Source organism: Monopterus albus, unplaced genomic scaffold (genome assembly GCF_001952655.1).
Source record: "Monopterus albus unplaced genomic scaffold, M_albus_1.0 scaffold356.1, whole genome shotgun sequence".
NCBI lineage: Eukaryota > Metazoa > Chordata > Actinopteri > Synbranchiformes > Synbranchidae > Monopterus > Monopterus albus.
In genome coordinates this window covers 469,485-492,598 of record NW_018128236.1, presented here as the reverse complement: position 1 = coordinate 492,598, position 23,114 = coordinate 469,485, and the positions used below count along the sequence as shown (strand labels likewise).

The 23,114-nt window shown below is 42.3% G+C and overlaps 1 protein-coding gene across 1 annotated transcript in view; it reads right to left on the bottom strand.

Annotated features, from left to right (window-relative positions):
* Window positions 1–23,114, bottom strand: part of LOC109975006 (glycine receptor subunit alpha-3-like) — a gene marked incomplete at its 3' end in the record, with an annotated part of 53,017 nt that overhangs the window by 15,713 nt on the left and 14,190 nt on the right. Inside the window, exons 2-3 of the mRNA XM_020625510.1 lie at window positions 13,735–13,865; window positions 9,908–9,975 (exon numbers count right to left, since the gene is read on the bottom strand). Of these exons, the coding sequence (XP_020481166.1) occupies window positions 9,908–9,975; window positions 13,735–13,865 (199 nt within the window). The remainder of the gene's footprint in view (window positions 1–9,907; window positions 9,976–13,734; window positions 13,866–23,114) is intronic.

Sequence of the window (23,114 nt, the reverse complement as noted above, 5' to 3'; positions counted from 1 at the left end):
GGGGACAAGGTCAGAGAGGCCAGATTGAGATGGTTTGGACATGTGCAGAGGAGGGATAGTGGTTATATTGGTAGAAGGATGTTGGAGATGGAGCTGCCAGGCAAGAGGTCAAGAGGAAGGCCAAAGAGGAGATACAGTATATGGATGTGTTAAAAGAAGACATGAAGTTAACAGGTGTGAGAGTAGAGGATGCCGAGGATAGAGTTAGGTGGAAACAGATGATTCGCTGTGGCGACCCCTAATGGGAACAGCCGAAAGAAGAAGAAGAAGATTAATATTCATATTCAGTTACCCTACGTGGAGACACAGTGGGTCCCTGCAGTATGAAGGTGGCTCTCCTCTGGGTTTGCTCCTCTCTGTCCTTTATCATTTCTGTCCCTACATGGAAAGTTCCCGACACTTTATCATTATTTCTCATTTCTTGTTGGCACTACTTTCTCTCTCTCCATCTTTGTTGCAATTCTGCCCATCAACAACTGTCAAATTCTGTTTTCTTAAGGTTACTGCTAATTACTGTAAGCATGCAATTTTTATGATCTCTTATGTCTCTTGTCCTGTGCTGATGATTTCAACTCCTCTCTTCTTTTGAAATAGACAAAAAAAGAAAAAGACAATCTACTCTTCTTTTCTTCCATTTCCAGTTTCCTCTAAGTGCACTGTTCCAGTATTTACCTGTTCATGGCCTCTTCTCTCACTAGTTATTGTATGTATCTTGTCAGCCTCCAGTCATCCACCTCTTTTTACTTCAGTGTGTACCTTTTATTGTTTTTTAATTTTGCTTTTTGACATGTTTATCTGGTCTTATTGTGTCAAAACAGGTTTGCCAATACTGATTTATTGTTTTTGTCCATTTCTTACCCAGTTCCTCTTTTCATTACCTTCTTTCCATTTCTATGTCCTTCTTCTCGCTTCCTTTTCATCTGTTACTGTCCTATCTGTGGTTGTGTCTTATATTTCTAGTTCTTTGTCCCTCCTTGATTCCTGTTTTGTTCCTCTCCTCCTGTTTGTCTACTCCTTTTCTGACTGACTGATTTTCATAAAGTTGTAAACCCTAACATTTCTAGGGCCAGGACAAACTCAATTATTTAGTATTTCTTCAAAAAAAAAAAAAAAGATTCTATCACTAGTATTGATTCTGAATTGATCATTAATCAGTTTGCTGAGCTCAGCTCATCCATCCATTGTCTACACTATGTATTCTGTAGATAAGGTGATCTCAGCTGATATATGACGGGAGACAGGGTACACAGTCAACACAACAGGAACAGACAATTGCCCCTTCCTGCTAATGTCGAGCACCATATTAGACTCCATTCCTATAATGATGCAAGCAAAGCTTTGCTTTCCTACAAAATATGAACATGGGCTTCCTCCACTAAAGTTTTTCTTTTTCAGGACCAAAAATTTTCTGGGCTGAAGCCCTAATGATCTAACCTAATGATGCCACTGGTGTCGACTGTAGTGACAAACCCACAGAGAATGATCACCTCTGCTGTTCCTCTCAGTTCTGAAGAGCTTTGTGCTTTCAGTTCACAGATAAAAGCGTTGTTTGCTACCTGCTCAGCACCATGTGATGGTGAACACAGTGAGGAATCTACTGTAAGTTCCAAGAGCAAGATATTTCTCTCAGGGGCTGCTGACCAAGATACAGCTAAACTAGAATTACCATTTCACGGTTGTATGCCTCCACCAACCAGTTAAATTCACAGGAATGGCACAGACGTGAGGTCAGTGACCTTTGACCACCAAAATATAATCAGTTCATTCTTGAGTCCAAGTGGACACTTCTGCCAAATTTGAAGAAATTCCCTCAAGGCATTTCTGACATATCACAAGAACGGGCAGGACAGACAGACAAGCTGAAAACATAAGGCATGAAAAGAGTAAACAGTGCCCACTTTAGGGACGAAGAAGAGTATCTGTGGTTTTAGATTCATTAGCTGGAGACAAAAACTCCATCAACTCCCTCAGTGCTAATATTGCTCTGTGTGTGCTGCATGCGTACACTGGAAATTGCATTGCAGACTCATTTGCCCAACACTGTTTTAAAATGTTAGTATATCAATACTGTGCATCTTGATCTGGTGCCTCCAAGTGGCCAACTAAAATAAAATAAATAATGTACTGCTGACAACAAAACAACAAAATGTTCTAACACAGGTTTTAACTTTATCATTTTTCCTTGTGGAGTCAGACAAACTAAACACCATGTGCACAGATAGGGAATGGATTAAGGGGGATGAGAGATTGAGTGAACAAATGAAAAAAAGAGTAACAGTAAATCTGTTAAACATAGAAAGTATGTACAGACCAGAGTGAACCAACCTGCATCTAAGTCCTCTGTGTGTGTACTGTATGCGTGACACTGGGCAGTCAAACATTAACTCTGAGTCGCTCCTCCCTATTCTTTTCTCTTTTTCAGTGATGTAATGGTGAAACAAAGCATGAAAATCTGAGTCACAAACAATCAGCACACAGTAATTGATTACTGTACATTATCATTAAATGTTATTTAAACAACATCTATCCTTATTTGAGGGATGTTTTTAAGACCACTACAGTGATTTACCTTCTAATTATATAGAGGTGGCCCAGTTTCAATGATGTATTTCTACATTACAAGATCCTCTTATAGAAATTCAAAAAGCTCTTAGTGACTGGAGCAGGTGTGCAGGAGGAGCACCTTCATAAGAACTTTGGGCACTTTGTGTGCAGCAGATGTATTAGTTTGGACAACATTCAGCCCTTAGGACAGTTAGTTTTTTCACTGTGTAAACAGGCTGTGCATTAGAAAAACACGACAAGAAGTCACAGTAACGCTACCAGCTTACACAAGTATTCAGAACCCAATGGTCACTGCAACTGAGCTTCAGAACTCCTCTGCAGAGAGTGGAGAACCTGCCAGTAGGTGAACACCAGGCGCTGCTCATCACTTGGCTAACACCATCCCTACAGTGAAGCACAGGGGTGGCAACTTCCTGCTATGGCGGTGGTGGGGGGCTCTGAGCAGCAGGGACAGGGAGACTGGTCAGAATGGAAAGAAGGATGAATGCAGCCAAACACAGAGAGGTCCTGGAAATAAAACCTAGACTGGGATGACAGTTCACCTTTCAGTATGACATTGACTTGAAGCATACAGCCAAGACAACACCTGAGTGGCTACAGGACAAGTCTCTGACGGTCCCTGAGTGGCCCGGCCAAAGTCCAGACTTCAATCACATACAACATCTGTAGAGAGAGGTGAAGATGGCAGTTCACAGACACTTCCCATCTAGTCTGATGGAGCTTGAAAGGATCTGCCAGGAAGAATGGGATAAACCTCCCAGATCCAGGTGTGCAAAGCTTGGTAATGGTCTTGCGCCAGTCTATTTGACCAATCTTTTAACCATATATACCCTGGTTAGAGCGCTGCGTTCCTCTGAGCACGTGTCCCTGGTTGTCCTGCGGACAAGATATAAAAAGTGGGGAGATCGTTCTTTCGCCGTGTATGCCCCCAAGCTCTGGAATACCCTGCCCCCTGAGGTTCGATCTATAATGGAGTTAATGGTTTTTGCGTCTAAATTAAAGGCACATTTATTCAGACGGGCTTTTGGCATCTAATATTTAGCAGCAATGCTATACGGGGCCTACAGGCCATCCTAATTTTATATTTTGTAATCTTACTCTCTCTGTATTTGGACTCATTTTCATTTTACAGGAATTTTATGGTTATAGATCGTTGTTTTAAACAATGTTTACTTTGTTTGTTTGTTTGTTTATGTAATTTTGGCATGCTCTGTTTTATCTGTGTTTGTTTTTTTGTGAAGCACTTTGAGATCCTTTCGGTGTTATAAAGTGCTATATAAACAAACAAATAAATTATTATTATTATTATTATTACCCTACCCTACTCTACCCTTTAACTGCTGCCACAGGGGCCGCTACAAAGTACTGAATTAATGGTCTGAATATTTTTGTAAATGAAATATATCAGCTTTTGATTTTTAATAAATTTGCAAAAATGTCTAAAATCATATTTTTGCTTTGTCATTATGAGTTATCGAGTGTAGGCTGATGGGAAACAATGGCAGTTTATCCATTTAAAATTAAATCTAAGAGAGAGTGACCATGACAGTGTGCACTAGGTGAGGGGTGAGGTGGAGTAATGGAGCAGGAAAGCTTTTGAGGCCTGGGCTAATAGGAGCTCCAGAATTTGCAGTCCAGCCTCAAGTGCTAGGATGGAAGCCAGATGTTTTCTGAAGGGGTAAACAGAGAAGCAGTGCTTTTCCAAGGGTGCAGCATGTAATTCACTGCAGCCTTAATATACTGTACCAACCATAAATACTACTGATAACATAATAACTGTTATAATCATCATCATCTATCAAAATCATCATTATTATTACTTTCCATGCTGACAGCAGCAGTTCAAGCTGTCTATGATGTAAAAGGCCATTTTTACACCAGTCTTTCCATCAATCTATATCTTAGCTGTTAATAATATCATGGCTGTAAACCACATCTGAATGTGTTGTTGCTGTGCTGAGGTTATGTCACTGGGCTCTCTTGTTGGTTACAAGGAAAGAGGAGTGGATAGATGAAAACACAGATGGCAAGAATAAACATCTTAATCCTAATGTGACGTATGGCCCCTGTATGTACTGCTCCACACTCTGTACAGCTCTTGGTATAAAGTGTGCCTCATGACCTCTGCCGTTTCACTGACCCTCACTCTGCTTATGTCTGTTTATCTCATTGTTTGTTTCATCATCAGCTGCGTGACTGTTACACTTTAGTTTTCAAATCACTCAGATTCATCTGATATGCTTGTGAGGTACTGCATGACCCTTTCCTTCCTCTGATACTCATTTGTTAGCTGTTCCCTGGGCCAGGAACAAGAACTGTGCAGAAGTAGCTTTAAGTGTTTGTGGTGTTCACATCTATATACTCTAGTTCTGAAAACCATATGTATACATAGTTTTTCTAAACTGGATAATTTGTGTTTTTCTGTAGCATTTACAACCCCAAATCATAGAATGTTGGGACAGTATGTAAAATCAAAATTAAAACTGAAAATAGTTATCTATAAATCATCTGTGCCCTGTATTACATTGAAAACAATACAGCAGTATATTATTTGATGTGCTACCTCATCAGCTTTGTTCAAACGAAACACTAGTCATTTCTGATGCTGCACCACATTCTCATCAGCTTTGTTCAAACGAAACACTGGTCATTTCTGATGCTGCAACACATCCCAAAAAAAAGTTAGGGCAGTTGCATTTCAGGGCCAGTGATGAGGTAAAACAATGAAATGATTCCATTAGAAACAGGTGGTGTCAACAGGCGACTGCATCATGATTTGATACAAAAGTGGCATCCAGGAAAGGCCGAGCCCTTTAGGAGCAAAGATGGGCTGAGGACCACCAGTTTGCCAACATATGTGTGAGAAAATTATTAAAATGTTTAAAAACAATGTTCCTCAAAGAAAGATAGAAAGGGATTTGGATATGTCACCCTCTACTGTGCAGAACATGATTGAAAGATTCAAGGACTCTGGTGGGATTTTGGTGCGTAAAGGGCACAAGCCTAAGCTGGATGACTTAGCTCTCTGATCCTTCAGATAACACTGCAACAAGAACCATAACTCTTCTATAAGTGATATAACCACATAGGCTCAGGATTACTTTGTTACACCTGTGTCAGGCGCTACAATATGTAGTTACATCCATAAATGCTGCTTAAAACTGTTCTGTGCCAAAAGGAAGCCCTATGTCAACAATGTCCAGGAGCACAGTCAACTGTTCTGGTCTCGGAGGCATCTGGGATGGACCATCACACAGTGAAAACATGTACTATTGAATAGATGCTGTGTGCTCCGGACCAAAAGGACCATTCAGACTGTTACCAGCAATAAGTCCAAAAGCCAGGGTCTGTCATGGTCTGGGGTTGTGTCAGTGCCCTTGGCAAAGGTAACTTACACTTCTGTGATGGCGCCATTAATGCTGAACAATACACAGAGATGTTGGAGCAACATATGCTGCATTCAAGATGACATCTTTTCCAGGAAAGCCCATGATATTTCAACAAGACAATGAAGAGCCTCATAGTGCACATTACCAAGGCCTGGCTGTGGATGAAAAGGGTGTGAGTGCTGGACCGGCCTGCCTGCAGTCCCAAACTGTCCCTAGTAGAGAATGTGTGGTGCATTTTGAAACGGAAATTGCGTTAACAAAGACTCAGGACTGTTGTGCACCTTAAGACTTGTTTGCAGGAAGAATGGGACAAAATTATACCTGACACACTTCATCACTTGGTGTCCTCAGTCCTTAAACATCTTTTAAGTGTTGTGAAAAGGAACGGCACCATCACACAGTTGTAGATGCTTTACTGTCCCAACTTTTTTGGAATGTGTTGCAGCATCAGAATTAAAGTGAGTGTTTATTTTGAACAAAGAATAAAACTGATGTGTCACATCAAATAATGTGATGCTGTATTGTTTTCATTGTAATACAGGACACAGTGACAGGGTTCTGTCCTACTGCTTCCTGTTTCAGGCTCTTATTTTGTCGCCACTTCCTGTTCTAGGTTCATCTCTGTTATGGACTCTTTATAGTAATCAGTGCTCATTGCCTACACCTGTTTTCACCCCATTATAAGCAGCCTTCTCCCACCAGTAACCTGCCAGATTGTTTTTGACTCTGTGCAGACTTTCCAGCGTTATCCTTGCTTTAGTGATTTGTGTTCGTGACCCCGGATTGTTTCCTGACCACCGATTTCTGCCTAGGCCTCCTCATTGTTGTATGTTTATTCTGTGTACTGACTACTGGACCGGCTTCTTTGACCTCCCGTTTTGGATCCCTTGGCTGTGTTCTTTTGCCAGTATTGAGCCTGGACTGTTGTTTGACGTGGATTATGGTTTCTGGACCGTCACTGTGTATTTTCTGAGTGAGTGCAGTAATTATGCTGTAATATTATTTACTCTATCTCGCCTGGCTTTATAATTGAGTCCACCATTAACATTGTGGGTAGCTGTACTCTGACACACAGATGGTTTACACATCACTATTTCCTGTTTTAATTTTAATTTTTTACATACCATTCCAACTTTTTCTGATTTGGAATTGTACAGACAGCCTGAGAAACAAACCACACAGGATGATACATTCACAAAGCCAGATCAGTGTGGCACAAACATACACACGCTGTCATGAAAAATTCATTTGGGTCCAATAAATAATGAAAGTAAAATGAAAACAATATTGAACATTGAAATTTTTTATGATGGTTCTTGCTTGGCAGACAAACACACACATGCTGTGTTTTCATTCCTTGTGGAGACTTTACATTGACTTGCACTCATTTCCTGTAGACTTATCCTAACCATAACCCTGACCCTAATCTCATCCTAACCCTAAAACCATGTTGCCACCCTAAAATTAAGTGATTTCCTTGTGGGGACTAGCTTCTGGTCCCCACAAGGATGGCCGAGTCCCCACAGTATGAGTGTGTTAACAGGTTTCGGTCCTCATGATGTAAGTAATACGAAGGCGCACACACACTGATAACAGCCAGCGGTGCAGAAAGCACCTTGTCGCTTCAATCCCCCATCTACTTTTCCATCCATCTCCAGAGAAGGCTCGACTGACCACAATCAGTTTTAGACCAATCCTTTTAGCAGCAGCTACAGTAACTGCCCACAAAGGCCTTGTTGTTCATTTGATATTGCTGTTGAAAAGATTTATACACGATCTATCAAATGTCAGAATTTTTCTCATCCAGACTTTTCTCCTCAGGAGTGCATTAACACAGAGCTGTATAGTTAACTAATACTGCAATATTTTCAGTGTACAGTGCAGGCAAATCCGACTAAATATTTTAATTACCTTTGGTGGCTATAGAATAATTGAACATGCATTATGCTGATATTTTTAGGAGAAACAAACAGCAGCAAAGGAAGCCAAACCACAGCTATTGTAAAGTTCTGTCCTGACAGTTACGCATACATTCATTCCAAGTGTATTCTGTCTTTCCATATAGACTGAAACTTCCATTGGAAGGTGGACTCCTGACAGACCGGGACAGCGCTGCAGCTCTCCTCAAGCCTGGAGGAAAAGGGATGACTTTCACAGGTTAAGAAAGTTGATAAAGTGTTTTACTCTTGTGTCTGAAAGTTAAACCACATGTCCTCACTTGGAGAATCTGGGACATTTTTTCTAATCTTGGATGCTTCAGATATCAGTGCAGCAAGAATCCCATAAAAGCCTGGCGTTTTTACTGTATGCGTATTGTATACCTAATACCATTGTACAAAGCAGCTTGTGTGCAGCCTGGACTGACTTCATGCCACTTTAAAGTATTTGCTGTCAGAGTCACTAAATGTCTTCACTGCACATCTCCTATTCTTGTCTGCTTGTTTGTCTCTTCTGATTTCTGTCTCTATCTGCCTCTACTTGTCAGTGTGTCTTCCTTTCTGGTCACCGTTTGAAGCTTTGCTTTCTTTCTCCTGCAAATGAGTTGTCCCTCTGGTACTGTAGATGATGATAATGGGTGCCCCTGACCATATCCTAAATAAAGAAACCCCTGCTATTTCAGGGCAGTAAGTATTCCTGAACTAGCTACAATCAACTCTATATGACCCCCATTAGTCATGGAAGCAGTGACCAGTGACTTAAATCACCACTGTTGCCGTCATTCTGATGTAACAATGTCTGACCTGATTGAAGTATGACAGTGTCCCGTCACTGAGCACAAAATTCAGCCCTAGAAAAAAACTCTCAGGATTACTTGTTTTACTAAGCATCCCATCAGGACAAATGCATAAGCAAGCTGTGAATTATAGAAAGCCTTTTAAAACTAAGCAGAGTTGTGCTTACGTTTCTCCTCTAATGCACATAACATGGCCATGCCTGCTGTGACTCACCAATAACGAATTCAGTCTGCGTTTAGGGACTCTATTACCTAGAGCATAAATCAGGGTTCTGGTATATTCAAAATTCAGATCTTGTAGAAAGTAAAAGCACAATAAGTGGGTACCTGTAAATGACTATACATATTTTAATTCATGCTTTTAGTTGAAACAAGGGGCAGCATGGTGGCGTGGTGGTTAGTGCTGTTGCCTCACAGCGAGACGGTTCTGGGATCGAGCCAGGGCCTTTCTGTGCGGAGTTTGCATGTTCTTCCCATGCTTGCGTGGGTTCTCTCCGGGTGCTCCGGCTTCTTCCCGCTGTCCAAAGACATGCAGCATAGGTTGATTGGCGTCTCTAAATTGCCCGTAGGAGTGATTGTGTGTGTGAGTGGATGTTAGTCTGCGTGTTAGCCCTGCGATGGCCTGGCGACCTGTCCAGGGTGTACCCTGCCTCTTGCTCACAGCTGGCTGGAATTGGCTCCAGTGACCCCATTTGGGACTAAGCGGTATAGAAAATGGATGGATAGTTGAAACAAGGTTTGTGTAAACTGTTTGTATAAACTTGGGCTTTGCCTTTATGGTACTTCAATGTAATTTTATTAGGGTTGGACACATTTTTCCAAACTAAGTGTTGTGGTAAAACCAACAGAATACCAGTGATTTGTTAATTGATTTTGGTGACACTAGACTACCCTAAGAGAGACTATTTTTGTAGTATTGTAGTATCTCTTCTCAGTATTGCACTTTGTAGACAGGCCCTATGCCCTCGTCTTGTTCATTGTCATAGGTATTTCTGAATGAACCCCTGAGGACCATAACGTAAAAGTGCCCTATGCCTGAATGACAAAAAGCTGCCGTTGTAACAAACTGATGAAGCAGTAATGTTACATATCTCATGCCTGAAAAGGGCTTTACTGTATAAACACGTTACAGTGTGATCTCAACCCAGAATAGACATAAGCGTTCTACCGCCGATTATTACTACTGAAGGAAATTTTATGCAGTATTTTTATTGCTTACCATGGTGGTTTCAGCAATGGAGCCAAAGCTGTTGATGAAAATGTTACAGGAAACATTGACTGGAGGACCTGCAGAGTAAGAGACAGAATGATCACATGGATATACAGCAGTAAGAAATACAATACGTGTGGTTGGAGTATAAAAAGACTTGCTTGTTTGAAGTTGTTTTGAAGTGTAGACTATGTGGAAAGTAATATGTAAAGTTGTTGTGCAGCGAACTGCTCAAATTAATCGAAGGACAATGTCAACATCCCAAAGGGAAAACAGAGTAAGAAAACTGTGGCTTCAACAATGAAGAGACCAGGGTCCTTCTGGCTTTTGTGATGATGAAAGCAGCTTATGAGCCATGATAAATAACACATAGGCTGCACGTGTCCCAGTCAGCATTTTCCAGGTATTTCCAGTGCAGAGGTGGCACTCACTGGTGTGTTTTTAATAGTTTCCAGACAACAATGGAAGTCTACTGCACAGACCAGTAAGCTAAACCAGGGTCTGATATCAAAGACACTGTGGTGAGGGCACCAAATTCATTGATTGTTTTAGTCTCTCTATGTAATGTATGGAAAATCAAGGAAACATAGAAAATCACCAATGTTATGTTTTAATAATAAATGTGCCTGGTAACAATTTTCCCTTCTCACTTTACTAGAATAGTGTAGGAACTGTCTCGGTGTGTAATTTAGGAGAATCTTTAAATACAAAATATTTAAAAGCAGTATGTGACTGTGGCCATGGGGTGAAATTTTTCCATGTCTGACATGGGCCACAGCAGCAGGCGCCACAGTGCTGCAGGCACAGCTGCAGGTACTTGATAATCAGTAATCATAACTGTCGGCCTCCCCTGCTGTAAAGCTGGAGCTGTGCAGGCTTACAACTTCTGTTGAATTTGGTTGTTTTATTTTGGGTGGTATGTAGCATCACTGCCATGGCTGGTCTGAAAGCTTTACCTATGTCACCACATTGTGTTGTAGGTGATGTGGTTCTGCAGATGTTTCTCCCTGTCAGGTACCACACAGAACCAGAAATGGACATCAAGCTGGTGACTTGTACTCGAGCCACACTGAAGTCCCCTGGGGATACATACTGTAGCTCACTCACAACTCATACCTAACTGACTCCAGACTTGACTCAGACTTGTGAATGATGACTCGTGAACATTAAGAGTCTTTCAACATTTCTGTAGCAGGAGTGTTTTGGTTTTTATGTCCCTCTGTAATCCTTTAACACATCCCAGCTTGCACCTCCCAACTACAGGCATGTGACAACCAAGCAAAGCACACAACAAGCTGTGTCACGTGTTGCTGAGGGGATCAATATGTTGTAGTCTTTGGATATCAGGATTTACAACTCCCTGGTCTTAACAGAAAAACTGCTTCCTGTAAAGAAGGCGGGAAAATATAAAAGACAACGGCTCATCTACATCCATGTGATCAGTGGTGCAGATGGTCTGCAAGTTAAAGCTGCAGTATGTAACTTAAGGCTCCGCCCAGCACTCCCTCTCCCTGCCCCACTCTGCTCTACTATGACCTGCTACGCTCTGTCCAGCTCTTCAGCCATTTGTCATTGTGAAATTACAAGAAATGAGAATGCAACAAAATTTACTGATCAAGCAGAAAGAATTGAAAATCTCTGACTGGTTACAGAGGCCAATCCTGCTTAAAACCTTTTAGAAGCTAATACAGTATCTCTGCACTGCCGCCAGCACTGTTCAATGAGTCTGGGTCACAGGAGGCTTTGTCAGCAACTCTCCATGCTAAGATGTGTTTTGGAGCAGATTTCTAAAGGCTTTGTCAGCAACTCTCCATGCTAAAATGTGTTTTGGAGCAGATTTCTACAACAAAACTATTTGTATCAAGGATAAAGATTCTGCAGTTATGGTAATGTCACTGCTGCTATTGTAATTTCAGGTGTGTTGGCTTGTGTTCGGCTCCTCATCTTTGTAATGTAACATAGTTCAGGGTAACGTGTTGAATTTTACTGTATCTCTGAGTGTATAACAAGTGAGTTGTTCATGGTGTTCCTGACGCATGGTTATTTGCTAAACTGAAAACCTGCTAACATGCAGATAATGCAGTGTTGATACTGTTACCAGTTATACTTTACATACCAGTAGCCTACGCCAAGCTAAAATTATTGCAGTCTAATCCAACACTCCTGTAATAAATCCTCCATCATGAAGGTGATAATAGTCGGTCTTTGTTCAAATTGGTTTAGAAAGGTGCTGATTCAACTGTCTGATCATTTTGGAATGGAATGTTTGTATTATGTAAAGGGTTGTTTGTTATTTAGCCTAGCCTCACAAGTGGAGTGGAAAAAATTAAACACCTTATAATAATACAGTTCAGACGGAGCCTATTGATGAGTCAACATCTACATTATTTAACACAGTTTGATGAAAAACTGTCAGGTTTGCCCGGCTGCACCTGCCTCTGTCACTTCTCTCCCTCTATTTTAGCTCCCTTACCCCTGATCTGACACACCTGCTTCACGTCCCCTGAATCACCACCAGCTGCACCTGATTAGTTTCTTCCTATTTATACCGTGCTCACCGGCCACTTCCCTGCCAGTTCTTTCTACACACAAGCCCGTTCTATGCCGATCTATTATTTTTGTCTACTATATGTATTTGCTCACGTTCTTCATCCCAGCTCCGTTCCTGCCTTGTGCCCCGTGTCTTATCTTTCCCGCCGCTATCGCTTCTCCGGACCACAGATCTCCTCAACTCCACATCACTCCATCACGCAGGTTGATGCACAGTCTCCCATTAACTGTTTCTGTGACTCTGTCTCCTCACCACCACGACCAGTCCAGGAGTGAATCCCAGCGTCCGCAGCCCGGCCTTCTCCTTATCATCACATCACTGACTGTATGTTTTCTATTTCTGCCGCTCGACACCCGGTTCTGCTCCATATTCCTTCACCTGGTTGTGCACATAATTGTTATCACTGTAAATAAATTGAGCACTTCTTGCACCGAAGTCAGCTATCTGGGTCCGTCATTTTTTACTCGCTCACGTCCCTACCAGAGCGATCTTAACAAAAACTTAAACTGACAACTGAGTGTATTGTTTAATATCATAGGGTTGATAAGTCGACATATGGAGAAGTTACACATTCAGCCTCAGAAGCATATACTACTGTAGATGGTTTGTGGCAGCCCAGATGGACACAGAATTAACCCACCATAAACTATGATCAGTTAATACACTGCACATAATTCAAAGGGAGGAAATATGAAGAGACAGATTACGTTGGAAACATTAGAGACTTGACTCAGACTTGCATTTTGTGACTCAACATCTCTGCACAAAACGTATAATACCTTATATGTACTTATGAACATGATGACAGCATAAACAGGGAAATGGTGAAACTACAGCATATTAGGGTTTGATATATTGGTCTACCTTTATAAGGACAATCTAGAGGACCAAAGTTAAACTGCTCTGCTCTGTTGGACTGAGAAGCGAGAAAACGAGCTTTGCCCTTTCTGTAAAAAGACTTGAGGTGCTGTCTGTCTTGTAATTGTAGTTTTTATGTTCTATGTGTTCTATATGTCTGTGTATTCTGTATCACATATTCTGCCTCCACATTGCGCCACCATTTCACATTTGTACATGTTCAGATTTTTTTGTTGTCAAGAACAAAAAATGATTTGGTGGAGGTGTTTATCATCAACTGTATTTTCATGTAACGGCTGTGACGCCACCTCATGGGACTCTATCAGAGATACAGAGGCGATGCCTGCAGCTCCCTCTCAAAAACTGTTGTTAGTCTGTTATTGCAGAGAAAAATACACACAGACACAGACAGCTACACAGTAAATACCTTTGAAGTTCGGTCTTATCCTAGCATCATATCCAGAGGTCCTTCCCATCAGTTTGTCCAGGAAATCCGAGGGAGACATTGGGGCCTGCCGTGTCCTCGCAGCATTATCCACCTCCTTACACTGACCCACACTGTCACAGAAACAACATGCACAACACAAATAATCATCATCATCTTCACAACAGGATGTGTTTATTTTGCCCCTGTCCTTGCCAGCTAATGTAAGGCACAATGCTGACTCAAATTATGACTGTGTATGACAGCTCTTGATGATTGCTATTCAAAATATCAGGTGGGGCAGATTCACAAACACCCTGAGGTTTAACCTGGAAAAGAAACTTTAGATCTAAAACTTCTGACCAAGGAATTAAATAATTTAGTCTTAGAACCTCTACTGTGTATCAGACAGTAAATCTTAGCACAAAGTGACTCTCAGACCACAAAGAAGGAATGGTCAGTAGTGACACATGAGTGGACAGTGTTATCCCCTGAATTACTGTAAAGGTGTTAACTTCTCGGGTAAGATCGCAGGTAGTCACTATGTCACCAAGTGTAGAGCTTTGTTTTGTCAGAACATGCAAATTAATTTTGTCAGAAGAACCCTGGGATGGTAAAAGGGTTATTTTTGTCTTTTATTTGCCTTGTTACTAGTGGCAGAAAGGAATCTGAATCATTCTTGAATCTGAACTTTTAGAGGTTAAAATAGCCAGAAAATACTTTTATTCAAATAAGCATTCAATATTCCACAGCAATTTAAAAATTAAGATATTGTGATAAAATATCTTTGGCACAAGACGCCGACATTTCATACTTATAAATATTCTCTCTGTGGTCACACTAACTGCAAAATGCTGCACTTGTGTGTGTTGCTTCATCGGGCGTGCTTTGTACCTCATTGACTGTTACGGCTAGCTGTATTACAATCAGAGAGGCGTCAGAAAAATGTAGGACTTGCACTCAGGCTTGGAAAAGCAACTAATTTAATGAATACTGAAATGAGGAATTGACAAGGACCGGACACAGAGATTTGCAGCAGATCTTGGACAGGTGGGGACGCTGTATTGACTGGACCACTAGAGGAACAACCCGGGGTTGAAGGAGAGGTTGAGAGAGGGTAACGGGTATAAAGTGATAGAGTCTATATCAAAAACAGAGGACTTGAATATAGGTGGGAGAGCGTTGCTTGCCGGGAAAGCAGTCCAAGGAGGCTGGAGCTGGCGTAGGATATCGCTGGCCTGGTGAGAGGAATCTGTGTAGTGGAGGTAGCTGGGGAGGCTGACAAGTGACAGCAGAGCAGGTCGAAGGATGACATGATGAGGGCTGGAAGGAGAGGTCCAGTGCCAGGAGAAGTAATCACCACCAAGTGCAGGGTACCTACTTTTCTCTGATGGAGAAAACAGTTCACGGGCCTCGCGCAGAGTTCCACACAAAATCAGAATGACCGGAGCCAACCAGGTTACAGGAAAAATCAGGTATCTCAAACCACTGGCAAACAGTTCATAACACAAAGTAGTAATCAAAATCAGAATGGCAGAAACCCGCAAAGTCATTGGTAAATCAGGTATTACACTCCAGCAGACTAATAGTTCATAGCAACTGGTAGCAATCAAAATCAGAATAGCAGTTAAGTCACATAGTAGCTCAGGCACACTACCACATACAACGTTACTGGCAGAATGACGAGAGATCATCTGGCGACAAGGACACACCAATGCTCTCCTTAAGTGCTGCCCCGATGACTGAGAGCAGGTGTGCCTCGCCGCCAAGAGTGCGCTCCCACACGTGTGGGGTTGGAATTGCTGACAGTCCCCGTGCCTGATGACGAAGTGCTGGGAACGGCCCGATTCATGGACGTAACATTAACAGTTTCTGGTCGCTACTTAGACTGTTGGTTTTTGTAATCATACGGTGTCACCATGTTAGTTACATGACAGACATTATCACTGGCATTAAATTAACACTGTCATTTTGTACAGACATGGCACAACAGTGCATGTGTGTGTGTCACCTGGGGTAAATGGAGAGCACCTTCTAAATGTCAAGGTAAAGCCTGATGATCCTCAAACTACATGTTTGTGTGTGTACTTGTCAATTGAAACAAGAGGTAATATTTCCAAAAGTGACTCTACTCACTGCAAGGGTCATACTACAAAACACACACAGACATGCAGGCATGCACACACCCCCTGTTCAGCAACAACCAAGTGTAGTTTTGGGATCATCAACCAGTGCTTTGGCATTTGGAATTAGCTACCATTTACCCCATCAGGGAGTAACCTTATACAGAAACATAAGGGTGTTTACCATGACACTGACTATGTGTTTAACCTCCACTAAACACACTGGAGGTGACAGCAAGGGACAAAGACCAGTGCTCATTTATTTCAAATGGAGGAAAGATCTCAGTGACTTGGCTACATGAACTTCTTTTGACTTTAATTTTTATTAGTTAGTCCATTTTTATCAATCAGAACATAAGAGAAATGGATTGCAGTTTGTATGTTAACATATACAGGTGATTACAACATTAAACTCAGATCTCAGGACACATTCCTTACAGACCCTAGGGGACTGAAAACAGCAGCTCAAACTCATCATTTCTGGAAACAAATGCCTGTTGTCATAACAGAAAAAAAGATTAAATACATATTCAGACATAAATCTGCTGTCACTGTCGTGTGACTTTAGGAGTGCTTCTATCTTTCATCCTGTCCTCGGCGAGTGAGCGCTAACACAGACGCCGCTGGGAACCACGTGTAGATCTGCTTCCTCAATGTTGCATCACCACACACACTGTCTGCTGTCTGTGAGTCTGCCCATGGATGTGGCTGCGTCTGCTAGGACTGTGTGTGAGTCACGCTCAATGTCGTGTGTATGTGTCTGTTTATATTTCAGCCCAACAGTGTTTCTAGCTGGCAGTGGATGCAAGTGCTGCTGAAGTGTTTGTGGATGTTGGTGCTGGCTCCATTCCACTGTCAATGTTAGCATTTGATACTGATTAAATATTCATCATAATTTATATGCACGTTCATGAAGTATTAAATAAGATCAGAAGAGATTAGATCAAGTTTGCAGATGATACAATGGTCATTGGTTTCATCCAAGACACAATAAAGCTGATTCTGATTCTGAATCAGATGTGATGATTTTGGTAACCCCTCTACCCATTCCTTCAGTGTTGCTGTCAGTCATCATCATGACATAGCAGGACTCACATTTGGTCAGGATCTGAACCTTGTAAACAGGTTGATGCTCAATTTTGAATGTAATATTCACAGGAAGTCACAAATTTTGAAATTAAAATTTCCTTTTGTGTGTTTGTTTTCATGTCATCCAATGAACTATGTAGATTAGGAAATACAATACAAAATTTGAATGAATAGTGCAGTTTGTTGTTCCCTGCCCTTGCATTTGGCTATGAAGCCCTGTATAATTGTCAGGGGTAGACGGCCCTGGTGGCCGGTGTGCCTTCATAAGATGTGACAGCGATGGAGCTCATAACTCTGTCAGATCTTCTCATGTCCATCAGATCTGAGGAGCAGTCTCTAAATGATCACTCATGATGTGTGCTTATAAATATATTAATTAGAACAATGAACTTATTGAAGCTGTTCACATGGGCATGTAAGTTGGCATACTATGTTGTACAATTTAATGCTATTCATTCTTCAACACTGCATGCTAACATCAACATTTTTGATGTTGCCTTATGCTTACTATATTTATCGCTTTAGCTCAGAGAGAGTGTGTATTCATCAAACAGTTCTACAGGCATCTGCACTTTAATTTAAAATGTATGTTGTGAATACCAAACCCTGGTTTGTGACTTTACTTTTCACACAGTATGCATTTGGCATTCATATACATGCCACTTGTCTATGGGCCTTAGTGTCCAGGCAAATGGCCTTTGTGCCTTCTGCAGTTGTGTAAAATTGAAGGCCAAATGGCCTTGCCATTCAAAATATAAAATGTCTAGACTTTGGAGTCACATTTTGTATGACCGTAAGAATATTAGTCAAAGAAAAACTAGATCTGATATATATTTTTTTCTCCAAAACAGAGCTGAAACGAAACCAACAGTTCAGGGTTCAGTTTCAGAAGTAAGAAAACATAATTGAAAATACCACTGACATTTGTACCAATGCTAATAATTAAACCTTCAGCCTCTGAACAGATCGTGGCACACTTCATATGATTAGATAAGGATGGTAGCTTTTTCCTATTAAATATTGCTTATTTAATATTTTTACTTTACAGAGATATTTAATAAACACCAAATTATATAAGCCCTCATCCTGTCTGAGGTAAATATCACTGACTAAAGAGAGAGTTCATGTGTGAGTCAAGGGACCATGATTAGCTCAGGCACGTCTGTAATAACAGCAGGACAGAGAGAACTGAATGCTGTGTATACTTTTACATAGTATAGATTCTTAGAATCTTAGAAAGTTTAAAAATATGACCTTTTTTTGAAAGGCAGTAACAGAACCTGGTGGAACAGAAAGATGTGACATCATGCACTAAAGGGAGAAAGATCCATTGCAAGTTTAGAGCTTTGAGATTTTTGTAACTGTGATGAGGTATAAAGTAACGGTAATTATATGTTCACTATAATATTGAAAACAGCGCAACACGAGACCCAGTGTTCCTTTGGTTGTGGTTATTGTCAGGTACGCTCGGCGTGACCTGCCTCTCTTTTGCCTTTTCTCTCTCCTGCTCGCTCTTATTGCAAGATCTGCACCTCAGCTGCGTCGCATCCTGCAATTAGTGACTCGTGGGTAGTCACGCACAGCTGTGGCAGATTACTGTGACTAGTGTCCTTCCTTATTTAAACCTCTGGCAGACGCTCTGTCGTCCCTGGAGCATTAACAGAACACACCTAAATACCTGTATTGATGGTCTGTGTGATACATCATTTTGATTTCCGCGCTGACAGTTCCTGTGCTGTGGATTTCTGTGTTTGTTTTTTTTCATGAGGTCAGCGATACGCTATTTGCTTTCCACGCTGACGGTTCCTGTGCTGTGGATTTCTTTTTCGTTCGCCAGTCCTCCTGGTTCATTTGTCTATTCACCTGTCCATCCTGATCCTCCTACTATCCTGGTTCCTGTCGTTAACCTGTCTACTCCCCTGGTCGTCCTGGTCTCCTCAGCAGTCTTTGCCCAGCCCTGGTTGTATGTATTCATTGACTCTGTTCCTTTTTGTGATCCCCACCAATAAACCACCTGTTTTTTACTAGCACCTGGGTCAGCACTCTTGAGTCCTACCTCAGTTCTCCCTCACCCTACTGGTGAGGGGGACTAAACCCTAACAGATATTAATGTTGTTTCACTTTTGAATGCTTTGACATTTTGTATTTGTTTAATTCCTGCTTCTGAAGAGTGCCTATAAAAAATTTTTGAATACAATGACATTAAAGTGTCTTATATTGTCTCTCTTATATCATCTGTGCATTATTATTTAAATTTGCTACCAGCTTCACCAATTAAAATGGACCAGGTAAAAATAAGAAATGGAGATTTTAATCTGAAGTCAGGAGTGGGACCATGCCTGAACACATGCCACTTCCGTTCCTCATTACATTCAAACCACCCATTCAAACTAATCTTCCACTTCTGCTTTTTTGTAAGGCAAATCACCCGCTGTTTGTGTGTTTGCTGACCTCATTTTATTTGTCTGTTTGCCCCCTCTGACCGGGTGATGCTTTCTGCTCCATCGCTGGCTCATCTTCTTCACCATTTTTGGGTCTTTGTGCTGCCGGTCATGCTCCACAGGGCATTCCTTGTCTGCCATGCCACAGGGTGTTGCATCCTCCTCAGTGGGCTGTGGCTGCCTTGTCAGCTTCCCTTGTTCTTCAGTTCCTGACAGCCACCCACCTACAACAGGGTCTGTCAGAGGTTTCTTCCATTAAAGGGAGTTTCTCCTTCCCGCTGTCGCCAAGTGCTTTCTCACAGGAGATTTGTTGGATTTTTGCTTATACTAGTGTTTCTGTTTATAATAGTGTGAGGTCTAAACCTGATTATGTAAAGTGCCCTGAGACAATTGTTGTTAACTGGCACTATGTAATAGTAAATGTAATAGTAGCAGCACAGACCTCCAAAGCCTTTTTCTCCAAACCACAGCCATTAAACATTACAGTATATTCAAACAGCGAACGTGTTGGGTTATGGTGCATGAATGTAATTGATTGCAGCAAAACAAAAACAGAATCAGTGCATTTTTAAACAAAACCATCAGAGTAGCATGGAGATACTTTAGACTAAGATATATTAGTGCAACTTCATCTCTACTTGTGAATACTGTATTTGTAAAGCAGCACATTGTAATTCATCCTCTGCTGAATTTGGGTCTGCAGTGAGATGATCACTTTTAACACTCATGTTATGTATGAAAGAAGGAAGACTTTGCTCTGATTAAACTGTAGTAAAGATGAAACTCGGCATAGTGAAGTAATGTGGGGATTTCAGTTCTGTCTCCATCAGTGTGCAGACATTACAACAGTCATCCGCTGTTGCTAAACAGTGAGCAATCCTGGCTGCAGGGCCCCTCTCCCCCCGGCCCCCTGGCTGTACTGTGGCGGTTGCTTTTATACGCTGTATGGGTCAAATTTCACAACTCTAAAATCTCATTCCAACATTAAATCAGGAAACATTACATACAATACGAATACACTGATACTAATTTTGGGAAGTAACTGAGTACAGTGAAGTTTGTTGCAGAAAACTGATTTCAAATATGTCTCCGTGAGTGTGCATCTGCTGCACAGACATCATGTCAGTCATCACCAAGTGCTGTTGGGTGCAGCTAACCAAGCCGACCCAGCCACAGGGCTTCTCAGTTGGACTTGCAACAAAGGTCCAGCAACCACCTCCTCTTATATATGCTGCTATGTCTGAACGCACAACTAGATATTCCAACAGTACATCATATTTCTGACTGTTATTTTAATGTCAGCTTTTCCATGTTAGTAATAAAACAACAAAGCTGAATGGTTGTTTGGGCATGCTCTATCATTCGAGGAAGCAGCCCTACAAATAATGAGGATGTCAAATTCAGCACTACTTCCTAGTTTGAGGGCAGGCTACTCTCTTGCACTGTTTTCATCTTTGGCTGCTGTGGCTGACTGCAGATGACCTGCTGCATTTGGCAGATTGAATTTACCTGTGGCTTGTTGCTCTGCGTATATAACCAAGTTCCGGCTACTCGTCAGATGTCAGTCCACCACACTTGCTGCAGGTGATGCTGCCTACTGGAATAAATGCCATACCTGTTTTGTTTCTCCTTTGGCCTCATACTTTCTGCTATGTAAATTATCTGCTCTAGGGGGGACTCTATACTAATAATTATTTGGCCTCAGGGTTTTCTACGTCTTCCATCTGCTCTTCTGTTTATGTACTGTTTCTGTGTATTTTGAGTTTGAGTTTGAGTCTGTCAGTCACCCAGAGCCTTTGTCTGCTCATGAACCAGAGCCTCAGCCTGATCCAGACCCAGTACTTTTCCCTGTGCCTGCCCCTCCAGAGTCTGTTTGCCTCCAAGTGAAATCACTGGTATCAACACACATCTTCTTCTACATCAGTTCTGGGTCTCAGTCCCAGAGTCTCTGCCCTTGCTGTCGAGCACCCAGTCTAGAGCTCAGTATAACCTAAACCAGTCTTGTCAATGCCAGTGGGTCAGCCGCCCATGCTGATGTCACCGCTGTTGCTAAGTGGGTCAGCTATGACTCCCTCACAGTTTGTTCTCCAATGGGTCAGTGACTTCTGTGCCACTCAAGTCCCTAGTCCTCAGCATGCCAAAGAAAACATCCCAGCTGAAGCATGTGGTGTGCCAACAAAATGTCCCCACCAAAGCTCCAGTGTGTCAGTGACAATGTCCCTGCTGAGGCTTCTATTTCTGTTCCATGGTGGGTTGCAAGGACAAGTTACCACTGCCTCCGTCCCTGTTCCTGAGGAGATTGATGCCATGGCTGTCTCTGTTCCTGGTTGGTTTGATGGCACCTCTGATCCTGTCTGAGTGGGTTGGCAAGGATGCTGGTACCACCCCTATTAGTTTCCGAGTGAGTCAGCAAGGACGCTCATGTCTTTGTCTGCTTTGTCTGCTGGATGACGATGTCATGCCAGCTCCAGTCCCCTGGAGAGTTGGGGAGGATGCCAACACCCCAGCCTCTGTCCTTCCTGTTCCCAATGGGGTGATGCCATTCATGGTGCGGTCCCAATGGGTCTAGAGCAACACCACCGCTCCTTCTGTCTTCTTGGGTAGACAGTGATGTCACCTCTCCAGAATCTGTGCTGTGATGGCTCATGAATGAAGCTACCACTCCTGCCTGTCCTCCTGAGAAGTCTCACCTCCATTGCCAGCCTCTTGCCCATCCTCCCAAAAGATCCCCCCTCAACTGTTTGCCCCCTGCCCATTCTCTGGAGGGGTTCTGCTGTCACCACTGGCCTTCTGTTTATCCACTGGGGGCTTCAGCTTCCTGCCCAGTTTAGAGGCATTCTGCCTGAGCACTCTGCCTGCCTCAGGGCCTGGCCACCTGAATGCCCCAGCATTCCACCGACCACGTGGACTGACCACTGAAACGGCCCCAGCTCTAAGTACACTGCCAGGGCCAACCACCTAATGGGGCCATTCCCTTGAGCAGGCTCAACTCTTCATCAAGTCTTGAGGTCATCCCTTTGAGCAGCTGTTTGCCTGTTGCTGTGGCTGACCGCCGGAGCCACCCTGGCTCTCCACCCAGCTCCATGGCCACACCACTGAGTGACCTCAGCTAACTGTCCACACCAGAGGGTACCTCTCAGTGCAGTTCTCGTTTTCTGCCTGGTTCCGGGGATGGGCTCGTTCTTTTCTCTGCTCACCCCTGGCTTGGCCTCAGGATTTTCTACATCCTTGTCTGCTCTTCTGTTTACGTACTGTGTCTATATTTTTGACAGAACTCAGTGTTTTTGAGTTTTACAGCTGAAGAGGACTATTCCTGTGCTTAAAGACTTAAGCACACCTTGGTGTGTATTCACATTCCTTAGATGATTACTAGCTGTCCTGCTTTGTAGTTTTTGTGTTGGTTTTCCTTCTCCTGTGAGAACACGTGGGCAGTCACCTTTTGGTTTGTTGGTGAATTTGTTCTCCACCTGTCCTGTTTTTGCTTCCTTGCAGTCACTTATCCATGGCCTTACCAGCTTGGATGCACATAACCCTTATCAGATTTCAGAGGCTAAGCAAAGTTGTTGTATTGGCATGGCAGACTGCCTCTGAAAACTTCCTGTTAGATGTTCCCTAGTATATCTGGATAAATGTTTGGTCCCTGCTCTTGGCCAGTAGTCTATTTCCTTACTCTCCACCTGTATGCTGAGCACTATATCTTGGTATTTTTTGTCATGAAAGCCTTTCCCTA